Source organism: Cydia pomonella, chromosome 12 (genome assembly GCF_033807575.1).
Source record: "Cydia pomonella isolate Wapato2018A chromosome 12, ilCydPomo1, whole genome shotgun sequence".
Lineage (NCBI taxonomy): Eukaryota > Metazoa > Arthropoda > Insecta > Lepidoptera > Tortricidae > Cydia > Cydia pomonella.
This window is the reverse complement of record NC_084714.1, coordinates 11,899,957-11,915,537: the sequence shown is the minus strand read 5'-3', so window position 1 is coordinate 11,915,537 and position 15,581 is coordinate 11,899,957. Positions and strand designations below refer to the sequence as shown.

At 39.3% G+C, this 15,581-nt stretch overlaps 2 protein-coding genes across 2 annotated transcripts; one reads left to right on the top strand and one right to left on the bottom strand.

The window, feature by feature from the left end:
- The first annotated feature begins 3,231 nt into the window (after positions 1-3,231).
- Positions 3,232-4,314, top strand: LOC133523587 (cuticle protein 16.5-like). The gene is made up of 2 exons (XM_061859253.1): positions 3,232-3,342; positions 3,696-4,314. The coding sequence occupies exons 1-2, from the start codon at positions 3,325-3,327 to the stop codon at positions 4,137-4,139; spliced, it is 462 nt and encodes a 153-aa protein (XP_061715237.1). The 5' UTR covers positions 3,232-3,324; the 3' UTR covers positions 4,140-4,314.
- Positions 4,315-8,055: 3,741 nt separating this feature from the next.
- On the bottom strand, positions 8,056-9,260 carry LOC133523586 (uncharacterized). The gene is made up of 2 exons (XM_061859252.1): positions 9,171-9,260; positions 8,056-8,780 (listed from the first exon to the last, which is right to left on the bottom strand). Exons 1-2 carry the CDS (start codon positions 9,186-9,188, stop codon positions 8,175-8,177), a joined length of 624 nt encoding a protein of 207 aa, XP_061715236.1. The 5' UTR covers positions 9,189-9,260; the 3' UTR covers positions 8,056-8,174.
- Positions 9,261-15,581: the final 6,321 nt, after the last annotated feature.

The following is a 15,581-nucleotide window of genomic DNA, read 5'->3' as shown; positions in this document are numbered from 1 at the left end:
AAACAAAATAACTTAAGTATATCTTTATAACAATTTTTGCTATTTATTTAAGTAACCATATATTATAAAATATAGTAAATAATATATTATACATTTGAGTACTTATATATTATATTGAGCAAGTCACTAAGACAATGATATCACCAAATTCGTTTATAGGATGTAAGGGGAAGCCACGTATCTGGATAAGTACGGGGATGGGGCAAAGGCGGGAGCAGCAACGTAAGGAGAAGAGACAACCGGGGCAGCGGCAGCCACCAGCGGGGCGGGGGCAACCACAGGAGTGGCTACCGCATGGTTGACGGCGTGCGCGGAGTAGGAGCTGGCGTAAGGGGCCACGGCGTACGCTGCAGGGGCTACGGCTGGGGCCACGAGCGCAGCTGGAGCCGCGGCTAGGGGCAGGACACCGGCGCTGGCGGAGGCAAGAGCTAGGGCGAAGACGACCTGTAAACAAGTTTGATCTTATTGTAATAGGTTTTTTTTATAGTTTGCCCATTCTTCTTCTTCCCATTCTTCTTGCTGCTGGACCCGAGTCCGCTTGGAAAAGTGGAAGATGTGTTATATTTATATAGGTATAAATATAATACAATATGATTTATATAGTGGGAATTTCGAAGAGCTTTGCATAGAATATTTTAGTTGTTTGAATTTCTCTTATCTAGGTACTAAGGAGCATTTGTAATAATGTACCTGATTAATTTTATGTGAGAAGGATAAACAATATGAGTAGGTATAAATATAATACAATAGTATGACATTTTGATACTCAGTAGTAGGTACCCAATATCCTTCGTGGAAACAAGTTTTACCCGGCAAATAAACTTACAACGAATTTGGCGATCATTTTGATTAGTTTGTGTGACTGCTCACAAGTTCGGACGCTAAAGTAAGAGTCGGTGGACTGTGTCGTCTCCAGGGCATCGTCACGTTTTATACGAAATGTGATTTAGTTGAGCAACAATACGGACGCCGCATGCGTGCGTTAATAACACGCAGGACACCGCTGGCTAACCGCCACAGTGGCTGACCCAGACTTCTATAACGACGGCTGCATTCTAATTTCGACTTTGTGCGCACCAATTTCACTGCAACTTACGTAACGGCTATTGAAAAAGAAAAAAAAAACTTGGAAAGACATAAAGGCTAAATTCGTGTACTTTTTATTTAAATTCCTTGCAAGATATTTTCTCCTTCTCAAAGTCTTTCTACATTGAGCATGATACGAACGTAACTACGTAATTTTCATCCATAAAGGAACGTAATCTATTATTATACCTACCTAACATATTGAAGGATAGCAACTATGAATAAACAATATTTAAAATAACTTTCCCCCATACTGAGTGGACCATAAGTTAACATTTCATTTTGAATAACAAAACATTTGCACAGGAAAAATACTTTTTAAAAGCTTTTATTTTTGTAACGAAAGTAGACAAAATGGGATTAAATTTTTCAAAAGAAAATATAATCCTTTTTATTCCTGGCCCTCTTACAACTTGAGTCTGAAAATTTCCCTTACTGGAAATTACGAATTACGGGAAATCTCTTGTATTTCCTCGCATATATATATTTTTAGTTCATCGATGGAGCTTAGATGGCTGACAAAAGTTTTACTTTTAAGATATCCCCGATGAGAAAAATCGATCTGGGATAAATCTGGGTTATTAGATGGCCAGTTAAGGTTACTTCTTTAGGAAATAAATTTCTAGTGATTTTTTTCCAAATTGCCGAAATAACGTTGTTGGAGGAGGGTGTCAAGTTGTCCTATAAAAAAAAAAAAAATTAATATTATCTGAAAAAATAATAATAATTTCATACCGTATTCTGAGTATCTTTTAAGACGACGCATTGTAAATTTTGGCATCAGGTTCTTGATTAATCTCAGCAATTACAAAACTCATGAAAGTATTGTTTGGTGAATTGGTTACCCGATTGATTATTTTTTATAGCAGAAAAAATCGTATCAAAGATGCGTCTTTTCAAACAAACATCTTCGTTTTACAGGTAAATGGAACCGATTCAAGCGTCTATATTTTCTATGTAGAAACACACACTTCAATTTTGTAGTTGTGATTTTGCAATTCATTCTCGTTTTTTTTAAAGTTAAGACGCCTTTTACCGCATACGACCTTATAGAATAAGCTAGCGCAAAAGCAAATTCACTACGCGCGAAGTATCGGGATGACCGCGGGCTTGCGTCTCCTTAAGAAAGGTAGACCGTTTTATTTTAGAGAAACCAGGTTGACCTTCAACTTTTCTATGTTTTCAGGACGTGTACCTACCACGTGTACTACGTAGCGTTTTTGGCTATTTTAGCATTTAACGGTTCGTCTCAGATTTTTGAACCCATTTACAATTGCTTAATTAGGCGGGGCTAAAGTATCTAGTACTTATTGCGTAGTGGCCGTATGTTTTAAAGATTACAAAATTTCCTCCTTGCCTAGAATTGTTGTTTAAGTTCGTGGGTACAAAATGCTCGTTGTTTTCCAGAAAAGGAGATCATGTTGCTAAATTCTTAACAAATGCTCTTGCTTTTGACATACGAGTACCCTGCATTTTTCCACTCCCGCTTAAAAAATGTAGCGGCTGATTAAAATTTGAACTGATTTATGGTACAGTCAGCATCAAAAGTAGCGGATCAAATAACGCTTCATAAGTATCTACCATTCTGTAACAGCTTAACAAAAAGTGATGTCTTTAATATGGAACAACTAAGACTGTAAAAGATATATTTTTGAACGCGAATTTTAGAAATTACATTATCTACATTTGGAAAAGTTGTACGGAATATCAGATACTTTTGGCGCGTTGTTTCATGCGCTACTTTTGAAGCTGACTGTACCATTAGATAATCTCCCTTTTAGATTTTGCCTAAACCTCTGAACAAATTAAGATGAAATCAATTATATTATTAAGATAGTTTGAGTCCCTGGGAAAGAAAGAATATTTTTTATCGCAGAAATCATCAATAAAACAACGTTCATCTTCAACAAAGGTATCATCGGGGTTTCACAACATCTCTCTCATCTCTACCTACCCAATTTCACTGAGTTCCCAAGCGCTCAATCTATTGAATACCACTTAGCTGTTGCAAAAAACAGTAAGTATTTCTCGCTGCAGACAATTTCCCAATGTGCTCCATTTCACCGCACGTGCACATGAATCCCAAATGGCCAGCCGCAATCCGTCAAACAAAATGTTTATTTACCAGCACGTTATCTGAATCACAATATACGACGTATAAAAGGCTTGACTTTTTCTTTGCAAATCGCACATCACATCTTCTTTTCGCCAAGGAAGGTCCTCTGTCAAACAAGCAAAATGTTCTCTTTCAAATCTGTAAGTATTCAAATTTATACGTTATTTAAGAAATCGTGAATTTTGAACAAATTGAAGATCAAAATTGAGGCCTAATAGGTCTTATATTATTTAATAACCACTAGACGCGCATTAATAAATTTTAAACCCTGCCATAAATACATACTTACCTACATTTTACAATTCTAATAGTTCTCCTGGGATATTGTTTTATAGAGTTTAAAAAACTTACCTCATAATTTTCTGGTAAGCAGAATAAAGCGTGTTTTATGTAGATATTTTTACGCAAGCAGTTATGTAGTAAATCGGTGAGTCAAGTTGATAACAGACCATTCATATAAATCTTATCTAATAATTTAAATTGTTTGTTACAGATCGTACTAATCGCCGCGGCCTTCGCCGTCGGAGCGGAATGCAGCGTCGCTGTGGCTGCTCCCCTGGTCGCTCCAGCTCACGTGGGCTACGCTCAAGCTATTCCCCAAAATATTCCTCCATATGCGTCGCAAGTCAGCGTGGTCAACAGAGCCGTGAGCCCGCTGGTGGCTAGTCCGTTCGCCGCTCCGTACTTCGCTGGACCTGCCCCGTATGCTGCTTACGCTGCCCCGGCTGCTTACGCCGCGGCGCCATTAGCAGCACCCGCTGCGTATGCGGCACCCGCTGCTTATGCTGCACCCGCTGCGTATGCTGCCCCCGCCGCGTATGCTGCCCCCGCCGCGTATGCTGCCCCCGCTGCCTACGCTGCAGCCCCCTTCCCTTATGCCCCCGCGGCACCCATAGTCCGAGCTCCCCTCGGTGTTGCTCCGGCGTTTGTGCGATAGATTTTAGAAAACACGACTGACCTTCCTATAGTTATAATATTGATTCAATGGTTTTTGACGTCAATACGGATAATTAATAATTATATTATTGGCGTCAAAAACAAGTACGTCTTATAACTCGCTGAAAAGACTATTTTAGTTTAAAATATGTGTAATAAATTTTTTTTATTTACAAGTCTAAATTTTTTTCATTTTATACGTAAACAGTATTTAATGTAGGTGTAAAAATATCAAATATGTGAGAGGGGTAACTGGGCACGCTCTTACGAGTTTCATAAGATATCTATTATTTTCATAAGTATTCTAAACATTGTCGGTAATGGGCAGCCGGTTCCACAGGTGGATGAGGTGAAATATCTCGGTCTAATAATAGAGTCCGGTCTTACATGGAGTTCTCACATCGACACCCTGTGCAGTCGGCTCTCATCTGCTTGTTTCGCACTTAGTAGGTTACGTCCTAGCCTTAATACGGACAATGTGAAAAAAGCCTACTGCGGCTACTTTCATTCGCTTCTTGCTTATGGCGTCGACCTCTGGGAAAACGCGGAAGAGCGAGAAAGAGCGTTTAGGTCGCAAAGGTGAGCGATGCGAGTCGTGGCTGGCGTCCCGTTGGGATTCGATCGTGACACTAGAAATCTGTTCCAGGAGTACAAAATACTGGCATTACCAAGTTTGTACATCCTGGAAATTGCAAAATATGTACGAACTCGTTTGGATCAATTCTCGACCTACGGTGACGCCCACAATCGTAACATAAGGCTGAGACTTAAGTCGCGACCACCCCCGACTAGACTGGCAAAATCAAAAAAACTGCTGCACTCAATTGGCCCAAAGGTGGCATTCGAGGCGCATGTAATAGTCGATCATCCGAGAACAAGCTAAAGGCAAAGTTAATTTCTGATGCACTATACTCGGTAGATGATTTATTTCGGCCCTCTGAGACCACCTGATTGCTTGCCCAAGCTCCAAGAAAATAGGAGGTATATTAGGTATATAGGTACCATTCAATAATAATATGAATTGTAAGATTGTTTTTTATTTATGTATGTTAGACTTAATAATAAAGAAGTTATATATTGCATGTTATAAACTAAGTTACTGTTTATATTAGTCTTTTTATCGATTAAATGAAATGCAATAATAATAAATATTCGGTATAATTTGAAAGATACTTTTGTATGCAAACTGTAGACTGTAGAGGTTTATCCATATATTTGTAAAAATATTCCAGAGATGCTGACTGTACCTACAAAAATGTACGGAACCCTTGGTGGGCGAGTCCGTCTCGCACTTGTCCGGTTTTTTACAATTAAATAGTCATTGCGCCAACATGTCACCGAGATAAGATTTGTTATAGGGATATGATAATAATCGAAATTTTTGGTTGTTTAGGTGAGTTGTAGACGCAGATTTTTCTGTAAAAACCAGAGATAACAAAATAAAACATCGTCATAACTGTTACCGATGAGTTAAGCTGCAGGATATTTGCAAAACAATTGTAAAAGAATAGAATATAGTAAATGTCAGCTAATTGCAATTATTAAATTAAAATTAAATAAATTAAATATCATTTATTTTCAGGCAACTATGGCCCATATATACATACCTTACAGACTAACATACATACAATAATAAAAATCTTAAAATATAAATATCATTTTGACGACGCAGTTTTCGGTTGCGCCGCCTGTTCTGGTGCGGGATTCGGCAGATTCCCACGAAACCGCCGAAATATCACACCTTTCGGCCAGAAGTCTGCGCTCGCGATGGTTTCCAGCAGCGGCCGCGGGACGCGCACCACAAACGAGCTGAAGTGCACGTAATGCCGCGATTGCAGCTGGAATACTTTCAGCTCGTAACGAATCTTCTTGCGGACATATTCCACCACATCTTCTGCCGTGGCGGAAACATGCAGGCGCGAAACATATAGCGCCGTGTTCGGTGTGGCAACCCTCAGGCCAGAAGCAATATCCGGCTCTGCCGTGCCACACTGGCTCTTGCGAGGCGCCTTGCGCGGCCTCCTCTCCTTCGACGCCTGTGTGAATCCTTTCTCGGCGCGGGGTGGCTTCTCATCACGAGAAACATGTTCAGGCACCCTTGAAGGTGCTTTTCTCAGTTTTGCAGCAGCAGCGTAATCGCGATGTGGAGTCGCTGATACACCAACTGGAGCAGTTGACGGCAAGACACGACGACAAATATGACGAATGAATATTAATATGAATGAATGAATATTATTATTATGACGTAAAGAGTTATACAAAAGACAAGACAACAAGAGTACAAGAGTTATAAAAAAGCGGCCAAGTGCGAGTCGGACTCGTGCATGAAGGGTTCCGTACCATTTGAGAAGTATTAAAAAAAATGTACTTGCTAGATCTTGTTCAACATTTTACCACTTTGGACACACATTTTACCAATTTGGAAGTGTCTCTCGCGCAAACTATTCAGTTTAGAAAAAAATTATATTAGGAACCTAAATATCATTTTTGAAGACCTATCCATAGATACCCCACACGTATGGGTTTGATGAAAAAATTTTTTTTTTAAATTTTATGACGTATTAAAAAAAAAATACTTACTAGATCTCGTTCAAACCAATTTTCGGTGGAAGTTTGCATGACAATGTATATCATATATTTTTTTTAGTTTTTTCATTCTGTTATTTTAGAAGTTACGGGGGGGGGGGGGGGGGACACACATTTTACCACTTTGGAAGTGTATCTCGCGCAAACTATTCATTTTAGAAAAAAATGATATAGAAACCTCAATATCATTTTTGAAGACCTATCCATAGATACCCCACACGTATTGGTTTGATGAAAAAAATTTTTTTTTTAAATTTTATGACGTATTAAAAAAAAAACTACTTACTAGATCTCGTTCAAACCAATTTTCGGTGGAAGTTTGCATGACAATGTATATCATATATTTTCTGTTATTTTAGAAGTTACGGGGGGGGGGGGGGGACACACATTTTACCACTTTGGAAGTGTCTCTATTAGAAACCTCAATATATATTATTTGAGTTTCAGTTCTAAGTATGGGGAACCCCCAAAATTTATTGTTTTTTTAGGGTTTTTCTATTTTTGTGTGAACATCTTAATGCGGTTCATAGAATACATCCACTTACTAAGTTTGAACAGTATAGCTTTTATAGTTTCGGAAAAAAGTGGCTGTGACAGAATCGGACAGACAGACGGACATGACGAATCTATAAGGGTTCCGTTTTTTGCCATTTGGCTACGGAACCCTAAAAATACCTACCTACATAATGAATGATGAAGTGCCACGCAATGTCATTTTACCTAAATTGCTGAGATTTTATTGCCTTGCATTTTTGAAATATTTAACTATATTAAATTATTCATAACTTCAAGAAAACTTATCAAAAACTGGTTCAATTAAAAAGCAAATATTTTTATCCTCATTACCTAGTATATTTAAATATAAAGGATTAGGAAAGCTCAAGTGACACATCTTGTAAATAGTTGCTGTTGCTATTTACGATCAGCTGGATCATACTCTTATTCGCCGCCGTCGTAGTATACCTAAAAAGTCATTGAGTGGAGTTACTTAGGTACTTACTTACTTGGCTTACGCACTCTAAAATTTCTTTACAGTACATATGATACTACTTTCCCGCACCCGTGCGGAAATGAGCACTTTCCGTGCATATGTCGAAACTTTAAAGAGTAATATGTACTGTAAAACGTTGAACGATAAACGTGCGAATAGATAATTCGCAACTCGTGTCGATTTAAAACACTCCCTTCGGTCGTGTTTTAATTTATCACCACTCGTTGCGAATTTCCTATTTTCTGCACTTGTATCGTAACTAACTATTACTCGTATTTCGAACTATTATAAATACGAGTAAGTACTTACTATACTGGTAATGGTTTCATTAAATAACACGTTTTATGACTGTGTATTTTATTTTATTTTACAAAATAACAGTCTCGTCTCAAGTACAAAAACCTACTAACTTAACTAAGTCAATTTAATTTTAATATTACTACTATTGTCAGACTAGATTCATTTCCACGCGATAGGTGCTGGCGCCAGCGGAGCTGGCGTGAGGAACCTGTTGTATAAATGCAGATGGGGTACTGCTCTTGCCACAGCAATAGGGGCTGGCGCAAATACTGAGGCTGGAGCCGGGGCAAATACCGGAGCAGGAGCAGGGGCAAATACCGGAGCAGGAGCAGGTGCAAACACAGGAGCTGGTGCGACTGGGGCAGGCGCAAATACGGGAGCTGGCGCATAAGCTGGCCTCACAATGGGTGCGAAAGGAACAGGCGCGGGCACTGGTAGAGCTCGCGCAAATACAGGAGCCGGCAACGCTGGAACCGCAGGTGCTAATCTCGGTACAGCAGGCGCGAAGAACGGTGCTGGCGCTGGTAACACTGGGGCTGGTAAAGGCGCCGGTAACACTGGAGCAGGGAGAGGCGCTGGCAGTACAGGTGCTGGCGCTACGGCGGCAAGCGAGGCTGGTGCTACGGCGTGGATGGATCTGATGCCGTGAGGGAAGTTGTAGAATGGAGCGTATCTAACGATGGGGAAGGATCTGACTGCTGGTACTATGTGAGCGGGGCCTATGCTAGCACGGCAGCTAGCTATGATGGCGGCGAAGGAAATGATCTGTGACAAAAGTAAATAATATTTAGATATATGTACATATGTTAGGTAAGTATTCAGAAATTAGGTATACTTAAGGGTAATTCTAGATTAACGAACTAGGGTGGGTTATTTATTTTAGATATTTTAATGTAGTTTTTTGTTGCTTAATAATTTTCAAGTAAAGAGTATTTTGGTTCTGATACCTACATTAATTTCTATAATAGGGCAAACGAGAGTTTTAAGAGAAGCTGTCATTGTAGGCCAGAGATGCTAGGAACTTCAAGGGGTTTCACTGTTCGCTGCTAATGCTTTTCTGTCTTAACGAAGCACACGATTTTATTATTTTATCCATCCACAGGTCATGGCTGCAAACGTCAAGATGTGGGTTTCAAAAGTGAATAGGGTACTTACGAATCTAAGGGTCGACATGATGTATCTTTGACACGACTTGATGAGTCGAGGAACAACCTAGGTGTGTGTTGATGAATGTGTCACATGTAGTTATATAGTTCATACTGTTGCAAGCATTACGTCTTCGCGGGTCATGTTCGGTTTCACTTTCCTATGGCAGGACATGCGCATGCTCAATTAGATACCAACATGGGCGCCATCGATTACCGAATGTGTCTTGTTGCCCATTGATAGGGTTGTTATATAATTCGAAGGTGTAGGGAGTGTTTGGTAATCAGGCTTTGCTTGTATGAGTCTACTAGTAGTTTCAATTTGAATGAATCCACAGACGCATCAAAGTATCGGTTAACTACATCTCTAACGTAAGAACAAGCAGCATTTACTTACGTATTGTAAGACAATCGAAAATTATTTATGCATTATAATTTTCATATGTATACATACATGCATACAAAAAGCGCTGGTGGTCCGGAGCTCGCGGGTTCAAACCCCGGCTCGTACCAATGAGTTTTTCGGAACTTATGTACGAAATATCATTTGATATTTACCAGTCGTTTTTCGGTGAAGGAAAACATCGTGAGGAAACCGGACTAATCCTCACAAGGCCTAGTTTTACCCTCTGGGTTGGAAGGTCAGATGGCAGTCAATTTCGTGAAAACTAGTGCCTACGCCAAATCTTGGGATTAGTTGTCAAGCGGACCCCAGGCTCATGAGCCATGACAATATGCCGGGACAATGCGAGGAAGAAGGATGTATACATACATGGTGCGTTTATCAAATGGAAAGGTGAAGTTCAGTTAGGGCGGTTAATAAGCGGGCCTTCTACCAAAGCTAGAGGCCGATTAGAACTTACACATTGATTTCAATGTGATCTTGTCCTTGACTTTACTCGCCTGCGTATCTTGCTAGTACATATACCACTAATACGGACGAGTGAGATGCAATACAAGTAACAAAGTATCAATAGCTAACAAATTTATAAAGTCCAAAGGTCACTAGCGAACTTGGGAAGCGCCGCGAAAATGTGTTCCCGTTGATACGAGTGTTTCTATTAGCGTATACACGTCATCAGTGGACTTTTTCCTCGTGCACATCACCATCAAACATAAGAAACACAAAAATAAATCCCTAAGCAATATGAATCCTATGACGCCTAATGAAACATTGGGCTTTTCGCTCGCGTCCGTAGTCCGTACCTCGCATGAGACTCGCATATCCCTCGCCCACATCCTTCCCTTCTTTTGTTGTAAAAAAACCTCGCTTCGCTGAGCTGTTTCTACTGGACCTGCGCTGAGCGAGAATAGGTAGGTAAATGGTTTCTATTGGTTCATGACAAACACATCTCTCGCTACGCATCTTCGCACATCTCTGATGGAAGCGCAACCTAATGCAACACACTCAAGTTAAGCGCTTGTTGACCGTTACTTTAAAAAAGCTCGTATTCATGTCGTAACTTTCATAAGTAGGTACATAATAACTTTATTGAGCTCATCAATTAGGTACGTTTCCGCCGGAAATGTTATGAGATACGTGATATTTTCAAAGATTACAAATACAAATACGTTAAGATTAAGTTAGATGTAGTTACATAAAAAACTTCTATCTTTGTGATACCTATTCAGTACTATGCTATCATGTAAAATTTTAATCTAGGTCTTTATGACAGCGAAATTGGCACACAGTCGTCTTGACCCATATACTTCTATGGGTAAATATTGAACAATAGGCATCACAAAACGAGTCCACGGACAAATCACGCCCTCAATATGGAATTTAATGCGCAGTATACCCATAATCGTGTTCGAATTGAATCCTAATGAAGTTCTAATAAAACTGTATCCACTTCAGACATCTAAGCTATGGAGCTACGAAAAGAAACCTTTTTAATTTGATATAGAGTTTCAATCATATTAAAGAAGTACCATGTGGCGCTGTCACTATCCAATTGATATTCAAGCGGCACTTAGAATGAAGCACTCGAGCTGGAGAAATGGTTCAACGGTGTGTTCCACTGCACTACATTTTAAGTTATTTTTATCAGTCGTACTAATGAAATTTAATCCTCATGAGTTGAAAAATACGAATTACCAACCTAAGCAGCGGCGGCGAGCGGCGCGCGGCCCGCTTCGCGCCCCGCCGCGCTCGCCGCACTGCGCGCCGCGCGCCCGCCCGCCGACAGGTGCATAAGACTAAGGCCTTTCACGTCAGACGAAGTGTATAGGATCATTACATCCGGGATAGCAAGGAAAGCGACGAGAGATATATTCGATATCTCGGTCGTCTTACTCAGTTCTGCAGCACCGCATCTGGCACCCATACTGGCGGCAGCATACAATCGGTGTATCCGCGAGGGAGTATTTCCGGACGCTCTGAAGAAAAGTCGTATAGCTCCGCTATTTAAGGGCAAGGGCAAGAGAGAGGCCATCGACGGATACAGGCCGGTCGCCATCATCCCGGTTCTAGCCAAGGTGTTCGAGTACGGCCTTAGTGCGAGAATAACCGACCACCTCATGGCAACAAACGCGCTATCCGACCGGCAATATGCATATCGCAAAGGCCGTTCGACTACATCCTTGACACGTCACGTAGTACGTCAAATACTAGAGGCTCGAGAGTGCAAAAAACAAGTCGCAATTTTATGCTGTGACCTGTCTAAAGCGTTCGACGTAGCGGACCATGACGTTTTGGAAGACAAACTGCGCCACTATGGCTTTGCCAATCGAGCTCTCGAGCTCATGATGGACATGCTGCGCGACAGGTCTCAGGTGGTGGTGGCAGACAGCGGCCGCGTGCAGTCGGACGCGGTGCATACCAGCATGGGCGTAGCGCAGGGATCATCAGTTTCTAATATCTTGTTCTCCCTTTTGCTTAACGACCTACCCGACGCTATATATACCGGCGAGATTTTCATGTATGCGGATGACGTTGCGGTGGTTGTGTGCGCACCGACCTGTGATGCCCTAGATGCGCAACTAAATGTGACTGCCGCATGCCTATCAGATTGGTTCCGAAGTAACGGTCTCATTTTGAATATAAAAAAAACTCACTTCATTCACTTCGATCTCTCGGGTAGGCAGATGGAGTCACTGTCAGTAAACGCGAACGGAATTAATATAGATCAAGTCACAAATACGACCTTCTTGGGCTTTGATTTGGATAGAGGACTGACTTGGGCGGCCCATATCGATAAGGTGTGTGGTAAACTCTCAGCGTCCTGTTTCGCCCTAAAAAGGCTGGCTCGGATCCTCCCCCGCGACATGGTGCGAAATTGTTATTTCGCATCAGTGCACGCACATCTGCAATACGGAGTAGATCTGTGGGCTAGTGCTGCAGATTGGGAAAGGGTGTTTCGTCTCCAAAAACGTGCCGTACGAGCCATAGTTCGCATCTCACAAACGGAGCCTACGAAGCCTCACTTTAAGTCTCTGGGCATATTAACACTGCCATCGCTGCTGATACTCCAAGCAGCAGTGCACGCGCGAGAACAGTTGGAAGATACAGTTTTGAGCAAAAGTAACGAAACGTCTCGCCGTTATGCGGTACGTTCCACTCGAATTGGGAGAAGACTCCCAGCCGTGTCGCACAAGCTAGCCAAGTCAGCCAAACTCGTGCACGTTATGGGTCCGAAGGTATATAATCATCTACCCAATGAAATAGTTAACACACACAGCAACACAATCTTCAAAACAAAACTGAAGAGTTGGCTAATCGAGCAGGCTTTCTATGACCATAAAGAATTCTACAGCCGTGATCTTACAAAATCAAATATGTAAATAATATAACGTACTCTGCATGTATTAGTGCAGTTATCAGCCATAATCTTATGTGTTAATTTAATGTTTTATATTTTCCTATAGATATAGGCAATTACTGTGACCTGTAATTTTTATTACTAATAAATTGATTATGATTATGATTATTATTATTATTAAGTAGGATTCAATACGTGAAATCTCATGCAATTTACTTCCCCGTCTTATTAATTACAGTTAATGGTATCGTTAAAATTAATAACCATTGGACACATGGCCATCTATTTTTATTGAAGGGGAATAGGTGTACGTCAAGTGCCATCGCTTTAGTGGGGAATTAAACTATTTGACAATCACAAATTGCCAGCTTATTGCTTATAAGGCTTTAGTGTTTTATGACAGTTACTTTGGAAAGAGGTTTTTAAACTCTTTAGACTAAATCATTGGTAGAGCGACAATAAATTTCAATTAAAATTTAATTTCAATTTAAAAATTGGGTATTATAAAAAATAACTTTGAATTGTGTTAGCGCTACATAAATGTGATTGCCATCGATATATTATGTACCTATCCATCATTCAAATCTATCATCGATATATCATAAAAAATATAAGAAAAAGAAATATTATATCTCTCTTATTTCTAGTATATGTCAATGAGTTACCCTTGATAATTAACCACCTCTCTGAAGAAAACGGGTCAGATATAGCCGATGAAATTAAAAAATACCTTAAAACTTGTAATTGATTGGTTCTCAACTTTGAATCTAAAGTGTGAACCTAGACAAGACAAAAGCTGTACAATTTGTGAACTTTAAACAGACACCGTATCGCCTTTAAAAATAAGCTCAAGAAATGGCTTTTAATAAAAAGTTTCTACAATCTAAATGAATATTTTATGTGTATCAATGGTTAAAATTATTTTGAAATACTATTTTTGTTATTGTTTTAGAATATTTGCCTAGTTTTAAGGACTTTATTTCACCCACAACATTTAAATGTACACAGTTCTGACAACAAATGAATCTTATCTTGTGTATTGTATTATATGAGATTTTTTTATTAATTTTTAAATGAGTAACATAATAAATAGAGTACGCCAACGTACCATAGACGACGTCAAATGTATAGAAAACCTCCAATAACTCAGTAGGAAATTATCCATGCTCATCACAAAATAATGGTATTTTCCGGGCTTCGAGTCCAAGACTGAAGTTCATCGTCATTATTAGCTTGTTATTGTAAAAAAAGAACAATACCTCTTAACCATTATGTGGGCCAACAATATTGACGTAGGTACCGAAATACCTAAGAAAATGAATACCTACTTGAGTACTTTACCCCAGTACCCTCTCGTATTTCAGGGACCTTTTTCTAATCTGTAACTCAATGGTGCTTATCTACTCCTTAACTATTTAAGGTTCGGTAAGTTTATTATACTTAAGAGTTATTTTCGGAGTCTACTTTGTTTGTGAAAAAATCGAAGTAAGTAATTATTTTTAGAAGATAATAAAATGTAAGTAATTAAAGCATAAATATAGCCGAACACATTCTACTACTTAAATATAATTTAATCAATGCTACAATACCATGCAGTCTATAGATATAAATAGACTTGAATGTCAACTAAAGTATAACTGTTTAGTATTGTAGGCAACGTTCTTGTTACCTTTTCAATTAGATATTATTACTTTTGTTTTCACATGAGAATTCAAACTGCAAGCGCGTAGCAGAGCAATTCTCCAAATCATCGTTAGAATGTATTTGTATTACCCAAGGCAGACGGTTTTTTTAACGATTGTTCAAAAACGCTCAAATAAAGTTGTCAATATTTTTTCATCCTCTTTGATAATTATTTTCATGTTTTTGGATCCGCAGTTAGAAAGTTGGACATGCCAATTCGAACGTAAACTGTGATGTCATTTGGTTAACGTGCGTCTCGCTCGCGCTAATACATATACGGACAAGTATGAGCGAAATGTACTATAACTAAATGACATCATTTAGATATCAGTTTTTTATTTATTTCGAACAATTAACAATTAAAAAGAATTAGAGTAAAATGTAAATATAGGTACAATATAAACATAAACTAATTAAAAACTAAAATCTATATCTATAGAGGACCCCTGGGGCCTAGTGCCAAAGATACTGGCAGCATTTCCTCGCTGAATAACAACGCTTATTCGTTGAGCGAGAAAGCTGCCAGCTCTTTTGTCTCTGTAAATCTGTGGTTTTGGTTAATTATTATTATACTGGCTTTTTCTTATTATTTTTTACTTCGGTTGTATTTTGATTATAGTAGGAGATACGTTATAAGAGATATTTACACTCATCTATTACTTATTTGTGATAAGAAATAAATGATAATCCACGGACAGAAAAAAAAACTTTTTACAGTACACATGCTGCTACATTACCGCACTAGTGCGAAAATTAGCATTTAAAGGGCCATATGTACTGTAAAACGTTGTACGATACATGTGCGAATAGGTAATTCGCAACTCGTGTCGCTCCCTTCGGTCGTGTTTTAATTTATCGCCACTCGTTTCGATTTTCCTATTTTTCGCACTTGTATCGTAATGTACTATTACCTAATTAAGCGATTTTTATCTAAAATCTAGGTGACTATAGACTAGACCAACTTTTTATAAAGCGAC